At 45.5% G+C, this 25,277-nt stretch overlaps 1 protein-coding gene and 1 pseudogene across 2 annotated transcripts in view; both read left to right on the top strand.

Moving 5' to 3' along the window:
• The first annotated feature begins 549 nt into the window (after nucleotides 1-549).
• The window catches only part of Nceh1 (neutral cholesterol ester hydrolase 1), an 89,560-nt gene continuing 64,832 nt past the window's right edge, over nucleotides 550-25,277 (top strand). For both annotated transcript variants that reach the window (XM_045130246.1, XM_045130245.1), the window contains exon 1: nucleotides 550-793. In XM_045130246.1, coding sequence (XP_044986181.1) covers nucleotides 656-793 — 138 coding nt within the window. In that variant the 5' untranslated portion in view covers nucleotides 550-655. The remainder of the gene's footprint in view (nucleotides 794-25,277) is intronic.
• Nucleotides 23,488-25,277, top strand: part of LOC101613580 — a 29,393-nt pseudogene continuing 27,603 nt past the window's right edge.

Raw genomic sequence — 25,277 nt, 5'->3', positions numbered from 1 at the left:
AGGCTACTGCCAAAGCAATTGGTTGCCCACTAGAACTAGATGGTGAGATCTTATTGTTGAAGACACTACATGCCTAAGGTGCCAGTCACTGGTAGGATCTCACTCTACTCCACTATTTTTTTTTTTAATAGTATCTCCTCAGATTGGCATGACCTGCGTTCTTTGGACAGGAATCCATAACCTGCTAACTATTCAGGAACCATATGGGTTTTTCATTTGACTTTTATTTTTGTTTTTTTACTTTTTGAGATAGGATCACATTCTAGCCCAGGCTGACCTAGAACTCTCCCTGTAACCAAGGAAGGGCCAGGTTTCTATTTGCGCTCCTATCAGGAGGACGTGGGGCGGAGGAGGAGGGAGGGCCGGCACCCCAGGCTGCCATACACAGCAGTGCCCGCCAGGGGCCGCTGTGCGTGGCCGCGCGCGCTGCGCCCCAGCTTCCTGCAACCTGGCGGAGCTCGCACTTGGCAAGGACACGCGGGAGGGGGCGCGTCCGCGCTCCCACTTCCTCCCGACGCCGCCCAGGGATTGGCTGCCGGGCTTGAGCAGTCCCACGTGAAGGAGCAGCTGCGGCTGGCAGAAACTTGCGGGAGGTCTGGGTTGGGGGGTCGGTGGTGGGCTTGTCATCGCCGTGTCCTCGGGCCCCGTGGGCAGGATGAGGTCGTCTTGCGTGGTGCTCGCCGCGCTGCTGGCGCTGCTGGCCTACTACGTGTACATCCCGCTGCCCAGGTCCATCTCCGACCCCTGGAAGTTGATGCTGCTGGACGCGGTTTTCCGGAGCGCGCAGCAAGTGGTGAGGCGCGGGGAGCGCTGTGACGGTGGGGCGGGGGGTGGGGGAGGAAGAGAAAGAGAGGAAAAAGAAAAAAAAAAGCAAATTTCCCCACGCGTGTTTTCTGTGTGTGTCAGGCGATCGCGCGTTCAAGGTGGCCCAGCGGATGGTGCGGAAGGAGGTGCCGCGTTCGCGCCCCCGCCACCAGCGGCTGTCTGGACGTGGGTGTCTCGGGGAGAAGTGGGGGGGGGGGATGCTTGCAGGGATCTGACAGCGGCTGGAGCTTCCCCCGCTCCTCCTCACCGTCGCGCCCTGCCGGGGTTTGCGGGGTTCCAAAACGAAGTCTTTCTTGCATCTCATTCACCTCCCCGCCTCCACCCCCGTTCTCGCGCAGGGCCGGCGGGCCGACCGCCTCGGAGATGCCGCTGCAGGGAGGCAGGTTGCAAGGTTGGGGGAAGAGCTGGTCTCTGCCAGAGCCCCTCGGGCCACCGCCAACCTTCTTTCCCCCCCCCCTCCCCCGGGCACCGCGGCAGACAGGAGGGGCCGCTGGCATCTCGCCTTGCATCCCCCGTCTCCCCGAGCAAGGAGGCCCAGAGGCCCCGGGCTGGCTTGAAAGGGTGGCAAGGTGGGGGGGGGGGCGGTGCGTGGGCGACCCAGGCTGGCACAGCGAGTGCGTTGTGGTCCTCCTCCCCGGAGCAGATTTCGCGTTTCATGTGCTTGGACGTCAAGGAGATGACCTTGGCCGGAGCCAGGTTACCTGACCTTATTTTAACTCGGTAGGCTGGCGTGTTTCAGTCCCTCTCTCCCCCTCCTCCCCGCGGACAGGGACACGTCGCGGTCGCGGGTTTACGCCGCGGCCCCCAGGCTTTGCTTTTGTGTCACAACTACCGATGGCAGGCGCGGCGGCAGAGCCCTGTGATTGGTTGATATTTCGGAGCAGACTCTGATCTTTTCCTTCAAAAACCAAGTCACCTCCTCCCCCATCCCTCTTCTCACCTTGGGCTTTATCCCGGGTTATTTCTGTACAGTACTTTGGGAATGACTAACAAATACACAAAGAGGGGTTTGTTTTTTTTTTTTTGATGTTATTGTTGTTGGTTTTGTTTTTTTTTTCTTGAATCATGATTTTCCTAGAGAGTGCATATTTCTTTCCCTGCACGCTGTGTGTAGGTTTACAAGTAGCTGTAGGTTTTGTCCTGTTCTGAGACCCCCTGCTAGATGATTGGAGCGCATTCTTAGTATAAGTTTCTGGAATCCAATGCCTCCAATTTACCTTTATTAGGAAAAGTCTGCTTTCCCTTGCCCCCTGCTTCCTAGAATTAAAAAAAAAATACGTTTTTTTTTTTGGAAACTTTATACATGTGTATGATGTATTTCAGGTTATAATTATTATTGTTATTTTTGGTTTTTTGAGGTAAAGTCTCACTCTAGCCCAAGCTGACCTGGAATTCACTATATAGTCTAAGGGTGGCCTTGAACTCACAGCAGTCCTCTTACCTCTGCCTCCCAAGTGCTGGGATTAAAGGGATTTGCCACCACACTCGGCTATATAATATATTTCAATCACACTCACCCCCAGTTACCTATCCTTTGTCTTTAAATTTTATTTATTTGTGTGTGTGTGTGTGTGTGTGTGTGTGTGTGTGTGTGTATGGGCATGTCAGGGTCTCTTGCAGGAAACAAATGTTCCTCCAGCTTTATGTGGGTGCCTGGGAATTAAACCTGACATGGCAAGCATTATAAGCCAGTGTCATTAGCCACTGAGCTCTCTCTCTGCTACCTTACCTATACTTTGTTAAATAATTAAAAAAACAATTTATTTGTTGTACTGGTGATCAAAATATGATTTAATGCATGCTAAGCAAGTGCTGTTCCACTGAGTCACCTCCCCACCTCTTTTTATTGGTTGACTGTGTATGTGTGTATGTGCACATGTGTGTTCATGTGTGTGCACATACATGTGGAGACCAGAGGTCAACATTGAGTGTCTTCCTATTGGGTATCTTCTTCAGTTTCTCTTCACTTTTTCCACGTTATTTTGTTCAATATTTTAATTTATTTATTTCAGAGAGAGAGAGAAAGAGGCAGACAGAAAGAGAGTGTAGGCACACCAGGGCCTCCTGCCGCTCCAGATGAACGCATGCGCCACCTTGTGCATCTGGCTTTATGCGGGTCCTGGGGAATTGAACCTGGGCTGTTAGGCTTTGCAAACAAATGCTTTTAACCACTGAGCTATCTCTCCAACCCTCTCCGTGTTATTTATTTATTTTTTTTGAGACAGGGTATCTCACTGAACCTAGAGCTTGATTCATCCAGACTAACTAGCCTAGGCATTCCTAGTCACAGCCTGCGCAGCTCAGGGATTGGAGCTGCGTGTCCCCATGCTGGGTCTTCAAACTCAGGTCCTCATGCCTGTGTGCGGCAGTTACTTTACCCACTTAACCATTGCCTCTAGCCCTTTCATTTCTCTCTCCCCTCTCTTTTGAGACAGGGGCTTATGTACTTCAAGTTGACCTTGAACTTAATGAGTAGCCCAAACTGGACCTTGAACTCATGATTGTCCCACCTGCACCTCCTGAGATCATAGACTTGAGCCAAGCAATGACCATTCCTTTCCCTACCACTGGTACCAAGAAAGTCCCTGAGCGCTAGGAAGCCCTTCAGTCCCTCTCTTCCTTGTGGATGTGGTGTTTTCAAGAACACCCTCCAAAGATTCTGGAGAACAGTGGGGATATCTGGCTGGGTTTCATGGCTTTAGTACTTTGAATACAAGGAAACCCCACCAGGCATGTGGTGGTGCGCGCCTTTAGCCTTTAATCCCAGTTGTTCTTATTTTTCGAAGTAGGGTTCCACTCTAGCCCAGGCTGACCTGGAATTCAGTACGTGGTCTCAGGGTGGCCTCGAACTCAAAAGTGATCCTCCTCCCTCTGCCTCCTGAGTGCTGGGATTAAAGGCGTGTGCCACCATGCCTGGCAATTATTGATTGTTTTGAGTCAGGGTCTCTCTGTGTATCCCAGGCTGTGTAATCCAGCTTGACCTTCAACTCATGGCTCCTCTCGCCTCAGCCTCCCAAGTACCCTACTAGTATATTTTATTGTACTTGTAGTTATTCTAAGAGTTTCCCCACAAGGTGCCACTGTGGGTTATGGGGAAATCTGTTGAATTGCTCGATTGAGTTCAAGCAATAAACAACTGGAAACAATGTCTATCATTGGAACTTAGAGAGCTAATGTGAAATTAGCACGACCTCATTTGTCACATAATTTTAATTTGAATTGATTGTCTCAGTTACAAAAGCAGTTGCAGGGATTTAAGAGATTAAGCCTGGCCTACTTCCTAACCCAGAAGAGCCTGGAGTATTGGCCTACTCTGTGGTGTCGGCTTATGCTCTGGTTCTTAGTGTTACTCTTACCTTTTACCTTGGGTAGTGTGTCACATTGAGATAATGTGTAGTGCACTTTAATTCTTTGGGGCCATCTGTGACTTATGAAATGGCCTCAGGTAGCAGAGGTTGCCCTTGAGCCCCTGACTCTCCTGTCCTCACCTCCTAAGTGCTATTTATTTATTTGAAAGGCACAGAGAGAGGGCAGAGAGAGAGACAGAGGGAGAAGGGGCGTGCCAGGGCTTCTAGCCGCTGCACGTGTCACCTTGGGCACTGGGATTTACCTGGGTCCTGAGAAATTGAACCTGGGTTCTTTGGCTTTTTGGGTAAGTGCCTTAACCCCTAAGTCATCTTTCCAGCCCCAAGTGCTTTGGTTCTGTGTGTGGCATCCTTCCTGGCTAGGACGTCTCTTAACTCATCCCAGATATCCTGTAGGGAACCTGTCAGAAAGTCCTTCAGGTCTTCCTCTGGGAGATCAGGGGTTTTTGTCTCTCTATATATAATATTATATATTACATAATATTATCTATATCTATCTATCTATCTATCTATCTATCTATCTATCTATCTATCTATCGTTTATTTGAGGGGTGGGCAGGAAGAAGGAGGTAGAGAGAGAGAGAATGGGCACACCAGGGCCGCCAGCCACTGCAAAGGAACTCCAGACACGTGCACACCTTTGTGCATCTGGCTTCTGTGGGCTCTGGGAAATTGAGCCGTGGTCCTTAGGCTTTGCAGGCAATGCCTTAACCGCTAAGCCATTTCCTCAGTCTGAGATCAGCATTTTTAAAGCAGTGTTTTGCTGCTTTGTGCTTAAGGGAATGGATCCTGAGACTTCCCACATGCCCAGAAAGTGTTCTCTACCACTTACCTCCTTTAGCAGTGTTTTAAAAAGTTCCCCAGATGATGTCAGTTGTAGCACACTGGACAACCACTGCAATTCCAGTGTTCAGGAGGCTAAGTCAGGAGGATTGCTTGAAGCCAACTTGGGGAACATACTAAACCTTGCCGTAACCTTCACTAAAAGGGCTGGCTGTGTAGCTTCTTTGGCAGAATGGTGGCACATGCCTGTAAGACCCAGCACTTGAGAAGTAGAGGCAGGAGGATCGGAACCTCAGCTACACTGCAAGTTTGAGACCAGTCTGGGATCCATGAGACCTTGTCCCCCAAAACAAAGGAACCAAAATACCACACTATAAAGTAAATAACATGCATAACTATTAAAACAATCTGGTTGGCTGGGCATGGTGGCTCATGCTGCACGCCTTTAATCCCAGCACTCAGGAGGCTGAGGTAGAACCATCACCATGAGTTCAAGGTCAGCCTCCTCTGCTAGGAAGTGAGTTGCAGGCCAGCCTGGACTAGAGTAAGACCCTGTTTCAAAAATAAACAAACACAAAAGGTAGTGTATTTGAACTCTCCAGGTTTATGTTGCACATGTGTTGCTGAGTGAGCCCCTTTATATTAGCATGGATTAGTTTACCAGATTAGTTGCTTGATACTTTGCCTTTAAGAGGCTAAGGGGATAAAACGCTAGGCAGGGGAATTTTAGTGTATGACTTGAGTAGCAGAAAAGTGACAGGAGGCCGGGAAAGGGTAGGGAAGCAGGTGAGGTAGAAACAGTGCAGGAGACCAGAGGGCCACTTTCGAAATGCTGTGTTGTGCAGGCCTGGAGAGATGGTTTAGCAATTAAGGCGCTTGCCTGCAAAGACAAAGGACCCAGGACCTATATAAGCCAGATGCACAAGGTGGCACATGTGTCTGGAGTTTGTTTGCCCCTGGTGTGCCCATTCTTTCTCTGTATCTGCCTCTCTCTCTCTCAAATAAATAAATAAACAATAAACAATAAAATGTATGTAAATACACTGGCTCAGTTAGCAGAGTGCTTGCCTAACAGGCATGAAGCTCTGGCTTCAATCCCAGGTTCCCTGTAAACTGAGCCTAGTGGCATACATCTGTAACTCCAGCTCTTGGGAGATCATCCTTGGTTACCTAGCAAGTTCACGTTGGAGATGAGCCCCAAAAAACACAAGACAACAAGAAGCCACTATGCGCGTAAGTGAAAAGATGACCATCTCAGTGCAGTGTGGCACTGAAAAGTGAACAGTGCTAGAGAGCATGTATGAAAGCCATTTTCTTTGAGGACAGTTTGGCTTTTCTCTCAGAAGTCATGGGTCTGTTTGTGGTCCTTGGCCCTGGGGACAGACTTTGTTCTAAGTCATGATGGTTATAGACGAAGCTGTCACTAGAGATGAAGCTGTTTTATAGGACTGAAAGTCTTATTCCCTAGTCTACCTCATTGCCCGTAGTAAGATGTGTGTAAACATTGACTGTCTTTTTCAGCATCATTTACAGGAATGAGGACTGGGGGATGTATCTCAGTGGCCCAGTGCTTGAGTTGCATAGGGAGCCCTGACATTCAATCCGCAGGGCTGAAACATGAACTAATTAACTAACTAGATAAGCACTGCACATACACAATTTAAAAACATGGTCTAGAAACGTAGCTCCAAGTACAGTGCTTATCTAGCAGGTACAAGGCCAAGAATTCTAGCCTTATCAAAACACACACACACACACACACACACACACACACACACACGCTGGCTGGCGCGCCTTTTAACTTTTTATTGACCACTTCCATAAAGATAACATACAGTAATCATATTTACCTACCACCACCCTAAATAACCTCTTCTCTAGTCCCCTGTACAGTTAATCATGTCTTCTTTCCAACGAGTATCTTTGCCATTTGCATGTCACCATTTTTTTTATCTTCCTATTGTGTAGATAGCATCAGCTACTGTGAGGTCCTGAATATCAAGGCCACTTTGTATCTGGATAACAGTATTGTAAACAGTCCTCGCCTTCCTTTGGCTACTACCTTCTTTACACCATCCCCTCTAAAGTGGTCCCTGAGCCTTGGAGTGTGTGACAGAAATGTCGCATTCAGTGCTAAAGACTCAGCTGTCACTTCTCAGCATTTTGATAAGTTTTTTTTTTTCCGAGGTAGGGTCTCACTCTAGTCCAGGCTGACCTGGAATTCACTATGGAGTCTCAGGGTGGCCTAGAACTCATGGCGATCCTCCTACCTCTGTCTCCCCAGTGCTGGGATTAAAGGCGTGCGCCACCACGTCCGGCACATTTTGATAAGTTTTGAGTCTACCCTGTGGTCACCACCATTTAAAAAGAGAAGCATCTCTAACCAAAAGTGAGAGTAGCATTGATATGTGGGCATAACCATAAGCATTTAGAGGGCAGTTTGGTGGGCATAATGTAGTCATTAAACCAGACAATACCAGTAGTCCCTCCCCCCCCAGGGCTTATGACCTTCTGTCGCAGTCAGGTTCGCATTGCTGGTAGAAATCACCCAACCAAGAGCAGCTTATGAGAATGAAGAGGTTTATTTTGGCTTACAGGCTCGAGGTGGGGAGCCCCACAATGGCAGAGAAAACAACAACATGAGCAGAGGGTGGACATCACCCCCTGGCCCATATAAGGTGGACCATAGCAGCAGGAGAGTGTGCCAAACACTGGCTTGGGGAAAAGAGCTATAACACCCATAAGCCCAGCCCCAACAATACTCTCCTCCAGGAGGTGTTAATTCCCAAATCCCCATCAGCTGGGAACCTAGCATTCAGAACACCTAAGTTTATGGGAGACACCTGAGTCGAACCTCCACATTCCACCCCTGCACCCCCCCCAAACTGATAACTGTACATGATATAAAATGCAATGCATTTATCCAACTTTAAAATTCTCCATTTTTTTATAAATTCTAATGATGTTCATACATCCCCCTAGTCTAAGATCTTTTAACTGAGCCATAATACCAAAAAATCCCTCCCCCAAACCCATAATGGCACAGAATAAACAGTAACACTGCAAAAGATGGCATTGGGCATAGCAAAGAAATATTCAACCAATACAAGGTTTAAAACAACCAGGACAAACATCAAACTGTAACTCCAAGTCCAACAACTCTAGCCAGTGACAGATCTCCAAGTCTGATAATTCTAACCAGCAACAAGTCTCTGGAGTTCCAACTCCGCCCCTCCAGCAAGGCTATTCACAGTCCTGGAAAACTTCATCGAGGCCCGCAGCTTTCCTAGGCAGCATCTCATGGTCCCGGCATCTCCACTGGATCTCCACTGCAGTCTACGGTTTGGTTCATCATCTTGGCTCCATAGGGTCTCCATGCAGGCATCCAGTAAACCTGCTTCACACAAAACACAAGACTGCTTTGCAAACTCAATGACCCTCGCCTGCATTTCTTATACTCCACAATACCAGGTAGGGTGCCAATTTTTTAATCAAGGGGAGAATAAAGTAGGCTTTGAAGAACAGGATACTCCTTGAGCACTCAGACCCCTTCAAAAGAGTCTACATTCTTCCTATTGCCCCAGTGCAGGTCAGCTGGCCCAACCTCAAAGGTTATAATCTCTCAATTGCAGCTGAATGGGCAGGAGTTCACCCAAAGATTTTTTTTTTTTTTTTTTTTTGAGGTAGGGTCTCACTCTAGCCCAGGCTGACCTAGAATTCATTATGGAGTCTCAGGGTGGCCTCGAACTCATGGCGATCCTTCTACCTCTGCCTCCCAAGTGCTGGGATTAAAGGCGTGTGCCACCAAAATCCAAAGATTTTTTTCTGTGCCATATCCCTCTGCTCACACCAGTTAATTTCTATGCAAAGCAACCCTGCACAACTTCTCAGGACATGGGCATAACAGCAAGCCTCACACAAACTGCTAGTCCAGTCTAAGCAAAGCTCTTTCTCATCCTCATAAGCCAAAGTTCTTACTACATTCAAGTCTTCCAACTCTGAACAGAATAGTCCATCAAGCTGTACTTACAATACTACAAGGTGTCTCTTGGGCCAAGGTTTCAAATCCTTCCACATTCCTCTTGAAAATCAGCTCCAAAAGGCCAAGGCCACACAATAAGTTGTCTAGCAGCAATCCCACTCCTTGGTACCACTTTACTGTTGCAGTCAGGTTCACGTTGGTAGAAATCACCCAACCAAGAGCAGCTTGTGGGGGAAAAAGGGGGTTTATTTTGGCTTACAGGCTTGAGGGGGAAGCCCCCCAATAGCAGGGAAAATGACAACATGAGCAGAGGGTGGACATCACCCCCTGGCCAACATCAGGTGGACAACAGGAACAGGTGAGTGTGCCAAACACTGGCTTGGGTAAACTGGCTATAACACCCATAAGCCCACCCCCAACAATACATTCCCTTCAGGAGGCATTAATTCCCAAACCTCCATCAGCTGGGAACCTAGTATTCAGAACACCTAAATTTATGGTGGACACCTGAATCAAACCACCACACCCAGCCATAGGCTTTTGATTAGGTTTTTAGTACCAGGCAGGAATTCCCTCCCATGAAGCAGGTCTCACGTCCAGTCATAGAGCAGTTGGTTTCCCCTATAACAGACATGCCATCATTGTAACAGTTGGTACATTTGGCCTAGCTGGCCAGCCATAGAGCTTGCAGGGTCCACTGTCAGTTAACACCATTGATGACTTCTTCCCCCAAAGGCTGCATTGCAGCTCGTCCTCAGGGAGGAGGCTTTCAGCAGCTCCAGTCTGAGTTCTCAGTGGTCTGTAGCCCTAGCTTATAGAATATTCAGTAGTAGGGTCTTACCATCTAGTTCTGGTAGGCAACCAAGAAACTTAGCAATATTCTGTAATGTTTTGGGGACATCAGAGACCTCCCTGGCCAACAACTTGCTGAAAGGTATCTCACACCAGCACCGACAATCTGTGGCTTCTAAATACCTTTTTAAAAATTTGCCTCCAAGTCAGGGTCTCACTCTAGCCTAGGCTGGCCTCAGATTTACAAATCTGTTTAATTAAAAAATTTATTTAATCCTTCTGCCTCTGTCTCCTGAGGGCTGTGATTATAGTCATGTTCTACCACACCTGGTCCAAGTTTATTTTAAAAAGCGTCTCATAATGGTTACAATGGTCTTATGCATAGTAACTTAGACTTAAAACAGATTGATGGGGGGGGGGAGGGAATTACCATGGGATTTTTTTTATAATCATGGAAAATGCTAATAAAAATTAAAAGAAAAAAAACAAAAAAAAAACAGATTGAGAAGTTGCATGTATGAGATCATTTTGTTGTTTTTGCTGTTCTCAGGCTCAAACCCATTGTCTTACCCAGGTTATGTGAAGATTCTGCAAGTGAACTATATCCTCAGCCCTCTTTTTTCTCTTCTTCCTCTTCTTCCTTTTTTTTTTTTTTTTTTTTTGGAGAGAGTCTCACTGTGTATCTCACATCATTCTAGAATTTACTGTGCAGCCCAGACTAGCCTGGACTCAGCGTCCTTGTAACTCAGTCAGGATGTAGGTAGGATTGCCAGGATACAGGTAGGGAGCACACCTGACTTTGTGTGAGGCTCTGATGAGACACTGCAATGAATAATTAAGAATTAAGAGGAATACTAAGATGTGGAAGCCACATTAATCTGCATCCATTGAAAGCTGAGGCAGAAGGATCTCAAGTTTCAGGCCAGCCTGGACTATACAGTAGGACTCTGTGTTCCCATTACCTCCGACTTGCTGGCACAAAGGACCCAACCAAAAGCAGCTAATAGGAGGAAAGTTGTTTATCTTGGCTTATAGACTTGAGGGGAAGCTCCATGATGGCAAGAGAAAATGTGGCATGGCATGAACATTACCTCCTGGTCAACATCATCAGGTGGACAACATCAGCAGGAGAGTGTGCCAAACACTGGCAAGGAGAAGCTGGCTATAACACGCCTAAGCCCACTCCCAACAATACATCACTTCTTGGAGGCCGCAATTCCCAAATTGCCACCAGCTGGGGAGCAAACATTCAAAACACATGAGTTTATGGGGACCTCTAATTTAAATCCCATACCCTGTATTAAAAAAAAATCAACAAAAATGAAAAAGAAATGAAAAATATTCCTAAAGCCACATAATAATGGGCAAACCAAAACTAAAGCAAACTTTACACAACCCCTAGCGTAGTTCAGTGGTAGAACGCTTGGGTCGCATGCAGGAGATCCTCAGTGCTGCAAAGAAAGCCTTCAGAAAGCTGGGAAGCGATAGCTATGCTAGAGGAGGCACACTTTCAAAAGCTCATAGTAGGGAGAGGCTGCGCAGTTCCATTAATGAAAAGTGATGGTGTCCAAAGGTAGTAACGTTTCGAGAGAGTTTGGAGCAAGATCCTGACCTGTTTTACCTTGATCGTATCCACTCACACTCCTTTCTCTCTCTCTTTTAAGGTTTAGAGAGACTATTAGATTAAAAATAGATAAGGGAGGGCTAGAGAGATCGTTCTGTGGTTAAGGCATCTGCCTGCAAAGCCTAACGACCTGGGTTCCATTTAATGTACCCACATAAAACCAGATGCACAGAGTGGTACATGCATCTGGAATTTGTTTGCAGGTGATAGGGGGCCCTGGCATGCTCCCATCCTGATATGTACATTGAATGGAGTTCATTCAGGCCTTGCCCTCATGCCCAGCATATGTTCCTGTTTGGCCTGTATGACAGGACAGAACTGAGGTGCAGAGAAAAGCAACCTGCTCAAGATGCCACAGGTGATAGCAGATGGAGGCTTATTCAACTCTAGCCCGTTTTCCTCAGAGCTCACTACCTTAACCATTGTGTTAGATTGCTTTACCAGGGGACTAGCCCAAGGGAGCGGAGGCATGGGGACAAAAAGAGAAGGCAAAAAAAGGCATTTTAGCCAGAGCAGCAGTAGGTAAGTGGAGGTTTGCACAGGAGTCAGCGTGACAGCTGAGGACATGAACATGGCTCAGCCAGGCTGGAGCTTAGAGTTCAGAGGCCAGAGAGGGAGTCACAAGCGCAGAGTTCTGTGGTCAAGAAAGGGGGCAAGAGAAGATTTTTAGTAGGGAAGTCACATGGCCAAGTCTGGGTTACAGAGCAGCTCTCAGCAATTTTGTTGTGTTGTGTTGAGGCAGAATCTCATGTATTCTGGGCTGGCCACGGACCAGCTATGTAACTGATGATGTCCTTGAACTTCTGATACTCCTGCCTCCATCTCCCAAATGCTAGAATTATGATCCTGTACTATCTTGCCTGGATATGAAATGCTGGGCATTGAACTCAGGGCTTTTTGCACTCCAGGCAAGCACTACCCCACTTGAGCCACAGTCCCCAGCCTCTGGAACAGTCTCCAGTTACAGTGTAAAGACTGCAGTTTTAGAAAGCAGAATTGAAGACAAGAGTCATTAAGAAAGCACTAATCCAGGCTGAAGAGGTGGCTTAGCAGTTAAGGTGCTTGCTTGCAAAGCCCAGAGATTAGGGTTTGATTTCCCAATACCCACGTAAAGGCAGATGCACAAAGTAGTGAAAGTGTCTGGAGTCCCTTTGCAGTGGCTGGAGGGCCTGGTGTGCCCATCTCTCTTGTCTTTCTGTCTGTCTCTCTATCTCTCTCTGCTTGCAAATAAATAAACAAAAAATATTTGAGAGAAAAGAGAGAGAGATGAGGGAAGAGAATGGGCATAGCTAGGCCTCTTGCAGATGAACCCCAGACATGTGCACCGCTTTGTGCATCTGGTTTCACATGGGTACTGGGGAATTGAACCTGTGCCCCAGGTTTTGCAAGGAAGCACCTTTAACCACTCAACCATCTTCCCAGACCTTGCCAGGACAGATTATGTTGTCTGTCTTTCATCTCTCTCTCTCTCTTTCTTTGTATTTTTTTTCTTTCTTTCTTTCTTTTTTTTTTTTTTTTGGTTTTTCGAAGAAGGGTCTCACTCTGGTCCAGGCTGACCTGGAATTCACTCTGTAGTCTCAGGGTGGCCTCAAACTCACAGTGATCCTCCTACCTCTGCCTCCTGAGTGTGCTGGGATTAAAGGCGTGCGCCACCACGCCCACCTTTTCTTTGTATTTTTGAGATAGGGTCAAACTCTAGCCTAGGCTGACCTAGAACTCACTTTATAGGCCCAGCATTGAACTCACAGAGATCCTCCTACCTCTCTGCCTTTCTGATGCTGGAATGAAAGGCATGTGCCACCGCCTGTCAGGGAAGCTTTAAAAAAAATTTTTTTTGTTCATTTTTATTTATTTATTTGAGTGACATAGAGAGAGAGGCAGATATATAGAGAGAATGGGCGTGTCAGGGCTTCCAGCCACTGCAAATGAACTCCAGACACATGCCTCCCCCATCCCCCTGTGCATCTGGCTAACATGGGTTCTGGGGATTCGAGCCTTGAACCAGGGTCCTTAGGCTTCACAGGCAAGTGCTTAACCGCTAAGCCATCTCTCCAGCCCAAGGGCAGCTTTTTATAAGCAGCTCGTCCGTAGGCTTAGCAGGAGATCTGGAGGCTGAGGATGCCGCTTATTGGGTAGAGTACTTTCTTAACATGCACAAGGACCTGGGTTCAGTCCCCAGAACCACATCAAAAAAAAGAGTGGCCCTACAAACCTGGTAAACTTTAATATCTGGTGGCCTACCTGTAATTTATTTGTAACATACCTGTTAGGAAGCTCACCTTGCTACAGTTTGTAACTAAGTCCATGCTTATTATCACTGCTGGGTAAGCTTGAGACATTGGAGAGAAAAACTCTCTCTGCCCCAAGGGACAGACCCGTAGCTGCCGCGTGTTTCTGACTCAGAACTTGGCTAAAAATGGCCTTTTGTTGCCCTTTGCACCATTTTTTTTTTTTCCTCTGTATGTTTTGCTGTATCCTGGGTTTTTAACTTCCTCATTTTTTGAAACAGTGTTTTGACTTTGGACTCCATTGCATGAACTCCCTGTTTCTAGCTCATTACTAGGTCTATTTCTGAGCTTCCTCGTGAGGACAGCACTGGTTGTGGGGTGGCACGTGAGTGGGCCACAGTCTCCTGGTGCTGCAAACGAGCTCCAGATGCATGTGCCACTTGTGTGTCTGGTTTTTGCTGGGTGCTAGGGAATTGAACCAAGGACAGCAGGCTTTGTAAGCAAGTGCATTTAACTGCCAAGCCCCATCTCTATGGCCTCTAATTTTTTTTTTTTTTTGTGCCTTTTGGAAAAAAAATCTCTCATATTAAAAAAAAATTATTTGTGAAGCCGGGTGTGGTGACGCACACTTTTAATCCCAGCACTTGGGAGGCAGAGGTAGGAGGATTGCTGTGAGTTCAAGGCCACTGTGAGACTACATAGTGACTTCCAGGTCAGTCTGGGCTAGAGCGAAACCCTACCTTGAAAAACAAAAAAATGGGGGGGGGTTGCTGGAGAGATGGCTTAGCAGTTAAGGCACTTGCCTGAAAAGCCAAAGGGCTTCGGTTCAATTCCCCAGTACCCACATAAGCCAGATGTACAGGGTGGCACATGCATCTGGAGTTCGTTTACAGTGGCTGGAAGCCCTGGCATGCCCATTCTCTCTCTCGCTCACTGTGCCTCTTTCTCTCCCTCAGATAAATTAATTGAATTTAATAAACTGATTAAAAATTATTCATGTATTTGTGTGTGCACTAAAAATGAATGCCTGTCCAGATTTACATGGGTGGCTGAGGACTTGAACCCCAGCTGACAGGGTTTGCAAGCAAGTACCTGTAACTGCTGAGCCTTCTCCCAGCCCCCTTGGCAGGTTTTGAAGTATACTTTTGATGCATGTTGTTGACCTTGATATTTTTTATGTGTGTCTGATTCAAGAAGGTGCTTTTCATGCTTCTCCAAGTAATGTAAAATAGTAATGTCTCCGTTTTACAAGGGCTGGGGATAGGGCTCAGTGGCAAAGCACTTGCTTAGCTTGCATGAAGTCCTGGGTTCAATTCCCAGCACCACAAAGAGTCCCAACAAAGTAAGTTGCTTGTTCACAGAGTGCTTCATGAGGCTGGCTATGAGCCACAGTCTGCGGGCCTCAGTAGCTACAGTACTACATTCAAAATCCTCTCCTAGGGGTTGCTTCAATCCTTTCTTTCTTTCCTTTTCCACACCCTTCACTTTAAACTTACGTTATGAGTACATTATACGAGAAGGAAGTTCATTATACATTTAGAAATTTTAAGCTAGGCATAGTGGCACATGCCTACAATGCCAGCACTTAGGTAGTATAGGCAGGAGAATCAGAAGTTCCACATGAGTCTTACTGCATAAAGGAGTTCCAGGCCAGCCTAAACTGAATTAGACCTAGTCTCAGAAACAACAATGAGGGCTGGAGAGATGGCTTGTCTGTTAAGTCACTTGCCTGTGAAACCTAAGGATCTAGGTTCAGATGCCTAGTACCTATGTAAGCCAAATGCCCAAGGTGGCACATGCATCTGGAGTTCATTTTCAGTGGCTAGAGGCCCTGGCATACCCATATTCTCCCACCCGCCAAAAAAAAATAAATAAAATGAAAAATGGTAGGGTAGGAGAGATGACTCAGAGATTATGGCACTTGCCTGCAAAGCCTGATGACTCAGGTTCAATTCCCCAATATGCACATAAAGCCAGATGTACAAAGTGGTACATGGTTTTGGAGTTTGTTTGTAGTGGCTCGAGGCCCTGGCATGCCCATTCTCTTTCTGTCTGTCTCTTATCTCTCTGTCTCTGTGCTTACAAATAAAATAAATATTAAAAACAAATGACAAAAACCTGAAAAAGTTAAATGAATAAATTCTTGTCTTTGTAGCCAGGCGTGGCATATGCATTTAATCTCAGCTCTTGGGGAGGCAGATGTAGAAGAATTGCTGTGAGTTTGAGGCCACTCTGAGACTACATCAGGTCAGCCTTGGCTAGAGTGAAATTGTCCTTAAGAATATTAATATTGCTGGGCTGGAGAGATGGCTTAGCGGTTAAGCGCTTGCCTGTGAAGCCTAAGGACCCCGGTTCGAGGCTCGGTTCCCCACATCCCATGTTAGCCAGATGCACAAGGGGGCGCACGCGTCTGGAGTTCGTTTGCAGTGGCTGGTAGCCCTGGCGTGCCCATTGTCTGTCTGTCTCTCTCTCTCTCTCTCAACCTCTCTCTCTCTCTCTCTCTCTGCCTCCTTCTCTGTCTGTTGCTCTCAAATAAATAAATAAAAAAAAACCAAAAAAAATTAAAAAAAAAGAATATTAATATTGTTAAAAGAAAAACTTTAGGCAAAATAAATATGTTTATTTATTTATGTTTTTGACAAAGAAAGGAGGGGGGAGAGAGAGAAAGACGGGGAAGCAGATAGAATGGACAAGCCAGGGCCTCCAGCCACTACCAACAAACTCCAGACACATGTGCCACCTTGTGCATCTGGCTTGCTTTGGTCCTGGGGAACTGAACCTGGGTTCTTTGGTTTTTCAGGCAAGCGCCTTAACCACTAAACCCATCTTTCCAGCCCCTGCAAAATAAATTCAACTGAGTTGATTTGTACAAAGAACAGGTGAGGAGTTGCATAGCACACAGAATCATCAGCGTTCCCCTTGACCATGTGAGTCCGAGGTTTGCAAATCAAACAAACCGAACATGGAGGCAAAGGAAAGAAATTTCAGTTGGCTGTGATGGTGCACACTTGTACTCCCAATGTCCTGGAGACTGAGGCAAGAGGATTGCAAATTCAAGTCCAGCTTGGATTGCATAGCCATTTCCAGGCCAGCCTGGAGGACACGGTGAGTCCTTACATCAAAACCAAAACAAATCATTTAATTGGCTAAAGCAAGATATTTGCTTTTCTAGGGTGTGGTTCAATAGAAAGTTTATCCTTACAGGTCGGCTCCTGACTGGTTAGATTTGTGTTTGCTTTTACTATTTATATTTAATTAGGTTAAAACTCTGGTTACAGAGACAACTTGAGGCTTACTTGTCCATTTGCCATACAGTGTGTTTCACAATGCAGAGGTCCAGATGTGTTTTCCTTCCTTCCTCCTCATTATTGTTGTTATTATTTTTGTATTTTTGAGGTAGGGTCTCACTCTAGCCCAGACTGAGCCGGGACTCACGGTATAGTCCCAGCCTGGCCTCAAACTCACAGTGATCCTCTTACCTCTGCCTCCTGAGTGCTGGGATTAAAAGCAAGCATGCCCCTCCAGGCCGGGCTGTTTTTTCTTTTTTCCCTTTGAGGTTAGGGTCTCACTCTAGCCCAGTCTAATCTGGAATTTATTCTATAATTCCATGCTGCCTCAAACTCACAGGGATCCTCCTCTCTCTCTGCCTCCCCAGTGCTGAGATTAGAGGTGTGTGCCACCCCCTTGACTCTCTTATTTATTTGACAGAGAGAGAAAGAGAATGGGCACTCCATGCAGAGATCCTGTCACTGCAAACAAACTCCTGATGCCTGCACCACTTTGTGCATCCGGCTTTACGTGGATACTGGGGAATTGAACATGAGTCTAGGCTTTGCAAGTGAGCGCATTTAACCACTGAGCAATCTTCCTAGACCCTCCCAGAGTAGTTCATTATTATTGTTTTTTTTTTTTCCAAGGTAGGCTCTAACTGTAACCCAAGCTGACCTGGAACTCACTCTGTAGTCTCAGGCTGGCCTTGAACTGTGATTAAAGGCATGTGCCACCACACCCAGCAGGACAGCTTCTTAAATAGTATGATATTCCATTTATGGTTTTTTTTTTTTTGTTTTGTTTTGTTTTTGGTTTTTAGGTAGGGTCTCACTCTGGCTCAGGCTGACCTGGAATTCACTATGTAGACTCAGGGTGGCCTTGAACTCTTGGCGATCCTCCTACCTCTGCTTCCCGAGTGCTGGGATTAAAGGCGTGCGCCACCATGCCCAGCACCATTTATGTTTTTAACCTTTTAATTTTAAAAATATTTGTATTTATTTGAGAGAGATAAATACAGAGAAAGAGAGAGAGAGAGAGAGAGAAGTGGTGCAACACTGCCTCCTGCCACTGCAAGCAAACTCCAGATGCGTGCACGACTGTGTGCATCTGGCATTTTTTTTTACAAGGCTACTGGGGAATTGAACCCAAGTAGTAGGCTTTATAGGCAACTGCCTTAACCATGAAGCCATCTCTCTAGCTCCAGGACAGCGTTTTATAAACAGCTCATATGTAGGCTTATGAGAAGGAGATCTGGGGGGTGAGGTTGCAGCTTATTGGGTAGAGTGCTCTGTTAATATGCCTGAGGCCCTGGGTTCTATCCCCAGCACCACCTAAGTCAAGAGGGGCACCACAAGCCTATAATCTAAGACTCAGGGGGAAGAGACAGGAGGATCAGATGTTCAGGGCCATCCTCAACTACAACACTGTGCTAACACCCAGGATGACTTCTGTCTCCACTGCGCCCTTGTGCTGGATTCCAGGTGTGTACAGCCGCACCTAGTTTATGCAGTGCTGGAGATCAAACCCCAGGCTTCATGCCCACTAGGCAAGTACTCCTCCACCTGAGCTTCACCCCTGACCTCCTAATCTCTTGCAGTCATGTTTAACCTGCAGGAGTGCATTCCAGTCTCCATGGCAGGAGTGACTGCATTTCTCTAGTGCACCGGGGCGCCGCGGAAGCCGTTCAGAGGGGCTCTCTCGTCGTGGAGGTTGGGTGACAGAATTCACAAGATTTATAGACATGCAGCTGTGTTGCAAATGCAGTTCCACGAATGGGAAGTTCTGAGTTCTTGAAAAGATAGTTTTAAGGTTTTGCTTCATACTTTAGTGCCTGGCGGCCTACCTGTAATTCATTTGTAACATGCCTGTTAGGAAGCTCAGCTTGCTACAGTTTGTAACTAAGTCTATGCTTATTATCACTGCTGTGTATATCTAGGGAGCCATATAACTTACTAACAATACCAGGAAAACACTTAAAAGTATTTCTTTATAGGCAGGGTCTCATGTGTACCAGGCTTGAATTGATGTTGAAAGATGTGTGGGGTATTGGCCAAAGCAAGAGGTGAGAAGGCAAGAGAGGCAGAGGGGACAGAAGGAAAGGAATCTGACACCAGGGCATGTTTATGCTCAAGTTTATGGCGAGGTGGAGTCAGTGGAGTGGGGCCAGGTAAGGACCTTAGTACTTTCATTCTGCAGCGGACACAAAGCTGGGTGATTGGATTATAGAGTGAGTTTCTAGTCAACAAGTAACATTTCTTTGAAATTTCTCTGTGTCCCCTCACAACACTAATTAACCTTCACTGCTCTTCATAATCTGCAAATGTTGTCTTTTTCTTTTGTGGCTCTTGTATGTCTGTTCCCTTCTGTTGATAGTTTTGTTTTTTTGTGTGTGTGACTTATTTGAGAGAGAGAGAATGAGAGCATGTTTGCAGCAGGGCCTGTTCTTGCTGCTGCAAATGAACTCCAGATGCATGTGTTACTTTGTGTGTCTGGTTAATGTGGGTACCAGGAAACTCAACCACAGCTAGCAGTTTCTGTAAGCAAGCCTCTTTAACCGTGGAACCATCTCCCCAGCCCTATGGATAGTTTTTTCCATTCTGGCATCAGCTTTCTCATCTACCTGACATCATTTCCCTGTTAGGATTTTTAGCTTCATTTAGAGATCACATATGTTTGAGAAACTGGAGAGAAACGAGGAGTTGAAGGTTCTGTTTCGACTCTGTTAACACTATCTGTAGCTGTCATGTGAACTTAGCTAAAAGTGGCCTTTTGTTGTCCTTTGCACCCTTTTTTTTTTTCTTTGCAAGCTTTACTGTATTCTGGGTTTTTAACTTCCTCATTTTTAAAAAACAGAGTTATGCTTGTTTTGAGTTTGGATGCCACTGCATGAACTACCTGTTTCTAGTTCATTTCTGGGTCTAAACTACCTTGTTAGAAGGTCACTGGTGGGTGGCGTGGGTGAGGGTTGGTGGGTGGCATGGGTGAGGGTTGGTGGGTGGCGTGGGTGAGGGTTGGTGGGTGGCATATGAGCGCACCAGAGTCTCCTGCTGCTACAGATGAACTCCAGATGCATGTGCCGCTTTGTACATCTGGCTTTATGTGATTACTGGGGAATTGAACCTAGGACAGCAGGCTTTGCAAGCAAGTACATGCATTTAGTAGCTGAGCCTCATCTCTCCAATCCCTGAATTTTTCTTTCTTTCTTTTTTTTTGAGGTAGGGTTTCACCCTAGCCCAGGCTGAACTGGAATTCACTATGTAGTCTCAGAGTAGCCTCAAACTCACAGCTATCCTCCTACCTCTGCCTCCCAAGTGCTGAGGTTAAAGGTGTATGCCTCCATACCCAGCTGTTTTTACTTCTTTTTCTTTTTCTTTTTTTTTTTTTTTTTGAGGTGGGGTCTTGCTCTGGCCTAGGCTGACCTGGAATTCACTATGTAGTCTCTGGGTGGCCTGTAACTCACAGCGATCCTCCTACCTCTGCCTCCTGAGTGCTGGGATTAAAGGTGTGCGCCACAACACTTGACTGTTTTTTTTTTGTTGTTTGCTTTTTTTTTTTTTTTAACTTTTTAAGAAATCTGTCAGATTAGAAAAAAAAAAATCAGTCAAGTCAAAACTTGGTGTCAGGCCTAACCTCTTCCTGAGACAGCCTTACCCAACTAGCTGTCCCTCTTACTTTTGTAAAAGGTGGGCAGGCTCTCTGTCCACTTGGGAACTTCCAGCTGTGGGTGAGTCTTTCCTTCGGCTGGGAGGCCCCCTATCCCTTACTCTGAACATGGAATCCCTTATCCCATCCAGGTCCCCACATTTAGGAGCTCCTTGAACTTTCTTTTCTCTTTTCTTTCTGTGCTTCTTTCCAGGCCCTCCACATGGGATCTCTAGCCATGTGAGTGCCTTTCCTCAGCTCTGTACTTCCCTCAGTAAATATAATCATTTAATAATTAAAAAACTTAGCTAGATGTAGTGGCACATGCCTTTAATCCCTGCACTTGGAAAGGCTGAGGTAGGAGCTATCGCTGTGAGTTTGAGGCCAGCCTGAGACTGCATAGTGAGTTCTAGGTCAGCCTGGCCTAGAGTGAAACCCTACCTTACCCACAATGAATGCCTTTCCAGCTTTACATAGGTGGCTGAGGAATTGAACCTCAGCTGATAGGATTTGAAAGCAAGTTCCTTGAACTGCTGAGCCATCTCCCAGCCTCCTTGGCATGTTTTGAAGTATACTTTTTGGTGCATGTTGTTGACCTTGCTATTTTTTATGTGTGTCTGATTCAAGAAGGTGCTTTTCATGAGCCTTCTCCAAGTAATGGGTCCAAGTACTGAATTATAAACACACCCCCTCCTGTAAAATAGTAATGTCTTCATTTTACAGGGGCTGGGGGTAGGGCTCAGTGGTAGAGCACTTGCTTAGCTTGCATGACGTTCTGGGTTTGATCCCCAGCACTACAAAGAGTCCCAACAAAGTCAGTAACTTATCCACAGAGTGCTTCGTGAGGCTGGCTATGAGCCAGTCTCCAGTCCTCAGTGGCTCTTTTGACTGTATTCAGAATCCTGTCCTAGCAGTTGTTCAATCCTTTCTTCCCTTCCTTTCCCACCCCCTCCACTCTAAACTTTCTTATATTATGGATGCATTACACAAGAAAGAAGTGTGTTATATATTTATACATTTTAAACCAGGCATAGTGGCACATGCCTACAATCTCAGCACTTGGATAGTGTAGAAAGGAGGATCTGCAGTTCAAGCTCAGGGGCTGGAGAGATGGCTTAGCTGTTAAGGTGCTTGCTTGCAAAGCCAAAGGACTCAGTTTAGATTCCCTAGTACCCATGTAAGCCAGACGCATAAGGTGTCATTTATGTCTGGAGTTCATTTGCAGTGGCTGGAGGTTCTGGCATGCGCTCTCTCTCTCTCTCAAATAAATAAATAAAAATTAAAAATATATTTAAAAAATTCAAGATCAGTTTTACTACATAATGAGTTCCAGGCCAGCCTAGGCTGCACGAAACCCTGACTCCAAAACAACAAAGACAGCTGGGCGTGGTGGCACACGCCTTTAATCCCAGCACTCAGGAGGCAGAGGTAGGAGGATTGCCATGAATTCGAGGCCACCCTGAGACTCCTTAGTGAATTCCAGGTCAGCCTGAGCTAGAGTGAGACCCTACCTCAAAAAACCGAAAAAAAAAAAAAACCCTGAAAAAGTTAAATGTATAAATTATTGTCCTAGAGAATATTAATATTTTTAAATGAAAAACTAAAGGCAAACTACATTTAACTGAGTTTATTTGCACAAAGAACAGTAGATGAGTTCCTGGCACACTGAATCATTGGACAGCATTTCACTCAACCATGTGAGCTCTGAGATTTGCAAATGGAACAATCTGAATGTGGAGGCAAAGGAGAGAAATTCCAGTGGCCTGTGATGGTGTGCACCTGTACTCTGTTCTGGAGACTGAGGCAGAAGGATTGCAAGTTTGAGGCCAGCATGGGCTGCATAGCCAGTTCCATTCACTGTGTACAATAACTCCTTGCCTCAAAACCGAAACAAATGATTTGATTGACTAAAGCTGCATATTTGCTTTAAAAGGGTGTGATATAATGGCAAGTTTATGCTTACATGTAGTGGTTTCTGGTTGGTTAAACTTGAGGTTCCTTTTAATACTAACATTGAATTAGGTTTTAGGTTCCTTAGGACTGAAGCTCTGGTTACAGTGAGAACCTGAGGTTTGTTTATGTCTGGTCAGTTGCTGTAACAATGTGTTATACAGTGTAAGCATTTTGTGACTCAGTAAGACTGAGGTATGTTAAATTAGTTAGTTCATCCAGGTTTCTTTTTATTTCTTTACATATTTTTTATTTATTTGAGAGAGAGGAAGATAGAGAATGGAAGAGAGAGAATGGGTGTGCCAGGGCTTCCAGCTGCTGTAAATGAACTGCAGACGCATGCACCACCTTGCACATCTGGCTTATGTGGTTACTGGGGAATTGAACCTGGGTCCTTTGACTTTGCAGGAAAACACCTTAACTACTGAGCTATCTCCCCAGCCTGTTTCTTTATATTTTTAAAAATATTTTTATTCATTTACTTATTTGCAAAAAAGAGAGAGGATGGGCATGCCATGATGGGTTGCATGCCACTGCAAACTAACTCCAGACATATGCGCCACTATGTAAATCTGGCTTTATATGGGTACTGAGGAATCAAACGTGGACTGTCAGGTTTGCAAGCAAGTGCCTTTAATCATCTTCCCAGCTCCTAGGTCTCTTCCTTTTTTAACTAGAAAACATTTTACTATTATATGTATACATATTTTGGTTTTTTGAGGTATATATATGTGTATATACATATGTATACACACACACATATGTATGTGTGTATATATTCATTTATTTATTTATTTATAAGCAGAGAGAGAGAATGGTACACCAAGACCTCCTGTCACTATAAAATGAACTCTAGACTCATGTGCCACTTTGTGCATCTGGCTTTATGTGGTACTGGGGAACTTAACCTGGGATTTGTGTACAAACCCCTAAGGTGTAGTTTTAAATCACAAAAAAAGGAACAGGGTGGCTTTTTACAGCAAATGGCTCCATTTTTGAATTTGCTGTGGCCGCCACCCATGCTGCATGGAGCATGGCAGTGGTGGTGAGGAGAGGGCTTGGAGCCTCAGCAGGAGCGCCTCCCAGGAGTGTTTTTGTTGTTGAGCATGCCAACATCGACTGGTACAACAATGGTGGGTAGCAGTGTTTGAGCATCTGCTGCTGGGAGACTTGGCGGACTCGTCTATTTACTGAAACTCCAAGAAAAACATGTATATTGGATCTGCTTCAAATGTTGAAGAAGAAATGCCTCAAGTTGAGACTGGAGTGGCAGTAGCTCAAGCAGCTGTAAAACAAGAACTTCCGGAAGCCTTTAAAGCCTGTTCCAACAACGGAAGTCCCTGGGAAGTCAGAGGGGAGATTAATAAAAGGTGTTATTCATGTGAAAAGTTGAGACGGACTCAATACAAGAACTTGAATTTGGTTTGGATTCCCCAGAGTTTGAGATTGTGTTTGTATCCTGTCTTGGATGACTTACACAAGGCGGGCTGTAGAGTTACTGGACCTCCAGTTATATTCACCCGGGCATAGAAGAGCCTATGCCATTTTCACACCTCCTGCTCTATTATTATAAGGTAGGATGAGTCTAGTATTGTGCTTTGCCAGGTTCAGGAAGAAAGAAGAACTAGTTAAATTGATGACATTGGTTCATCATATGGGTAGAGTTACTTGAATAAAAGACTTCAACTTGAAAGTTATGTTTCATGGACACAAGGAGAAAAATCCAAGGTTGCTGTGATCGTTAGCACTCTAGTCATGAAACCAGAGTGGATTTACAAAGCATGGGAAAGACAGAGTGAGCAGGACTTTGGTATATTATTGATGACTTTAGAAATGAATTTAAAGTTCCTCCATTTCACAGTTGCACTGTAAGTTTCTTGGGATTTTAAGATGAAGAAAAATCCAGTATGGAAGACATACTGAAATACAGGGAGGTCACTACTTATCAGTTGGAGATGCAAGGTGCACTCACCTTATAGTAGAAGAGAATACAGTGAAAGAACTTCCATTTGAACCCCCAAAGAATCTTTATGTTGTTAAGCAAGAGTGGTTCTGGGGAAGCCAGTGGAGAGATGGTTCAGTGGCTAAGGCACTTGCCTGCAATTCCTAAGGACCAGGGTTTGATTGCCCAGTACCCACATAAAGCCAGATGCACAAGGTGGCACATCGGTCTGGAGTTTACTTGCCGTGGCTAGAGGCTCTGGTATACCCATTCTGTCTCTCTGTCTCTTAAATAAATAAATAGATAAATAATAAAATATTAAGAAGAGAAAGAGAGTGGTTCTGGGGAGGCATTCACATGAATGCTTGTGCTGGAGAAACCTTGTGTCTGTATGACCATGTGTCTGTATGAGAAGGCCAAGACTCATGCGCACAAGAAGTTGGGGTCACTGCTTTTTCTAAGCACCCCAAGTAGCAATCACAAAAGGCACTTTCTCAGCTGTCAAGAGAGACAGACTTCTCTCCTTTCCCTCCCTGTAAACATCATCAGCTGAGCATTCCCTGTCTACAGGATCACTCCTGGATATCTCCAACATGCCCGAGTCGGGCATTAACTGTGGAGGGACACCTAAGTCTTCTAAGTGTTGTAGAAATTCAAGCCCAATTCCTTCCAAGCAGTTATCTTAGTTGGCAAGTTGCAGAAGAGCTCTATCAAACTGAATGTCATTCTATCAATATATTAGTGATAATTAGTTATTTCAGGTACTTTTGAAGCATTCCAGATGTCTCTGATGTGTATAAAGTGATATAAAGGATGATCTTGAAGTCATTATTGTTAATTGGGATGAAAGTAAAAGCACTTGTGGTATCTTTTT

This window comes from Jaculus jaculus, chromosome 11, assembly GCF_020740685.1.
Source record: "Jaculus jaculus isolate mJacJac1 chromosome 11, mJacJac1.mat.Y.cur, whole genome shotgun sequence".
Taxonomy (NCBI): domain Eukaryota; kingdom Metazoa; phylum Chordata; class Mammalia; order Rodentia; family Dipodidae; genus Jaculus; species Jaculus jaculus.
The sequence above is the reverse complement of the archived record's forward strand: the minus strand, read 5'-3'. Positions and strand labels throughout refer to the sequence as shown.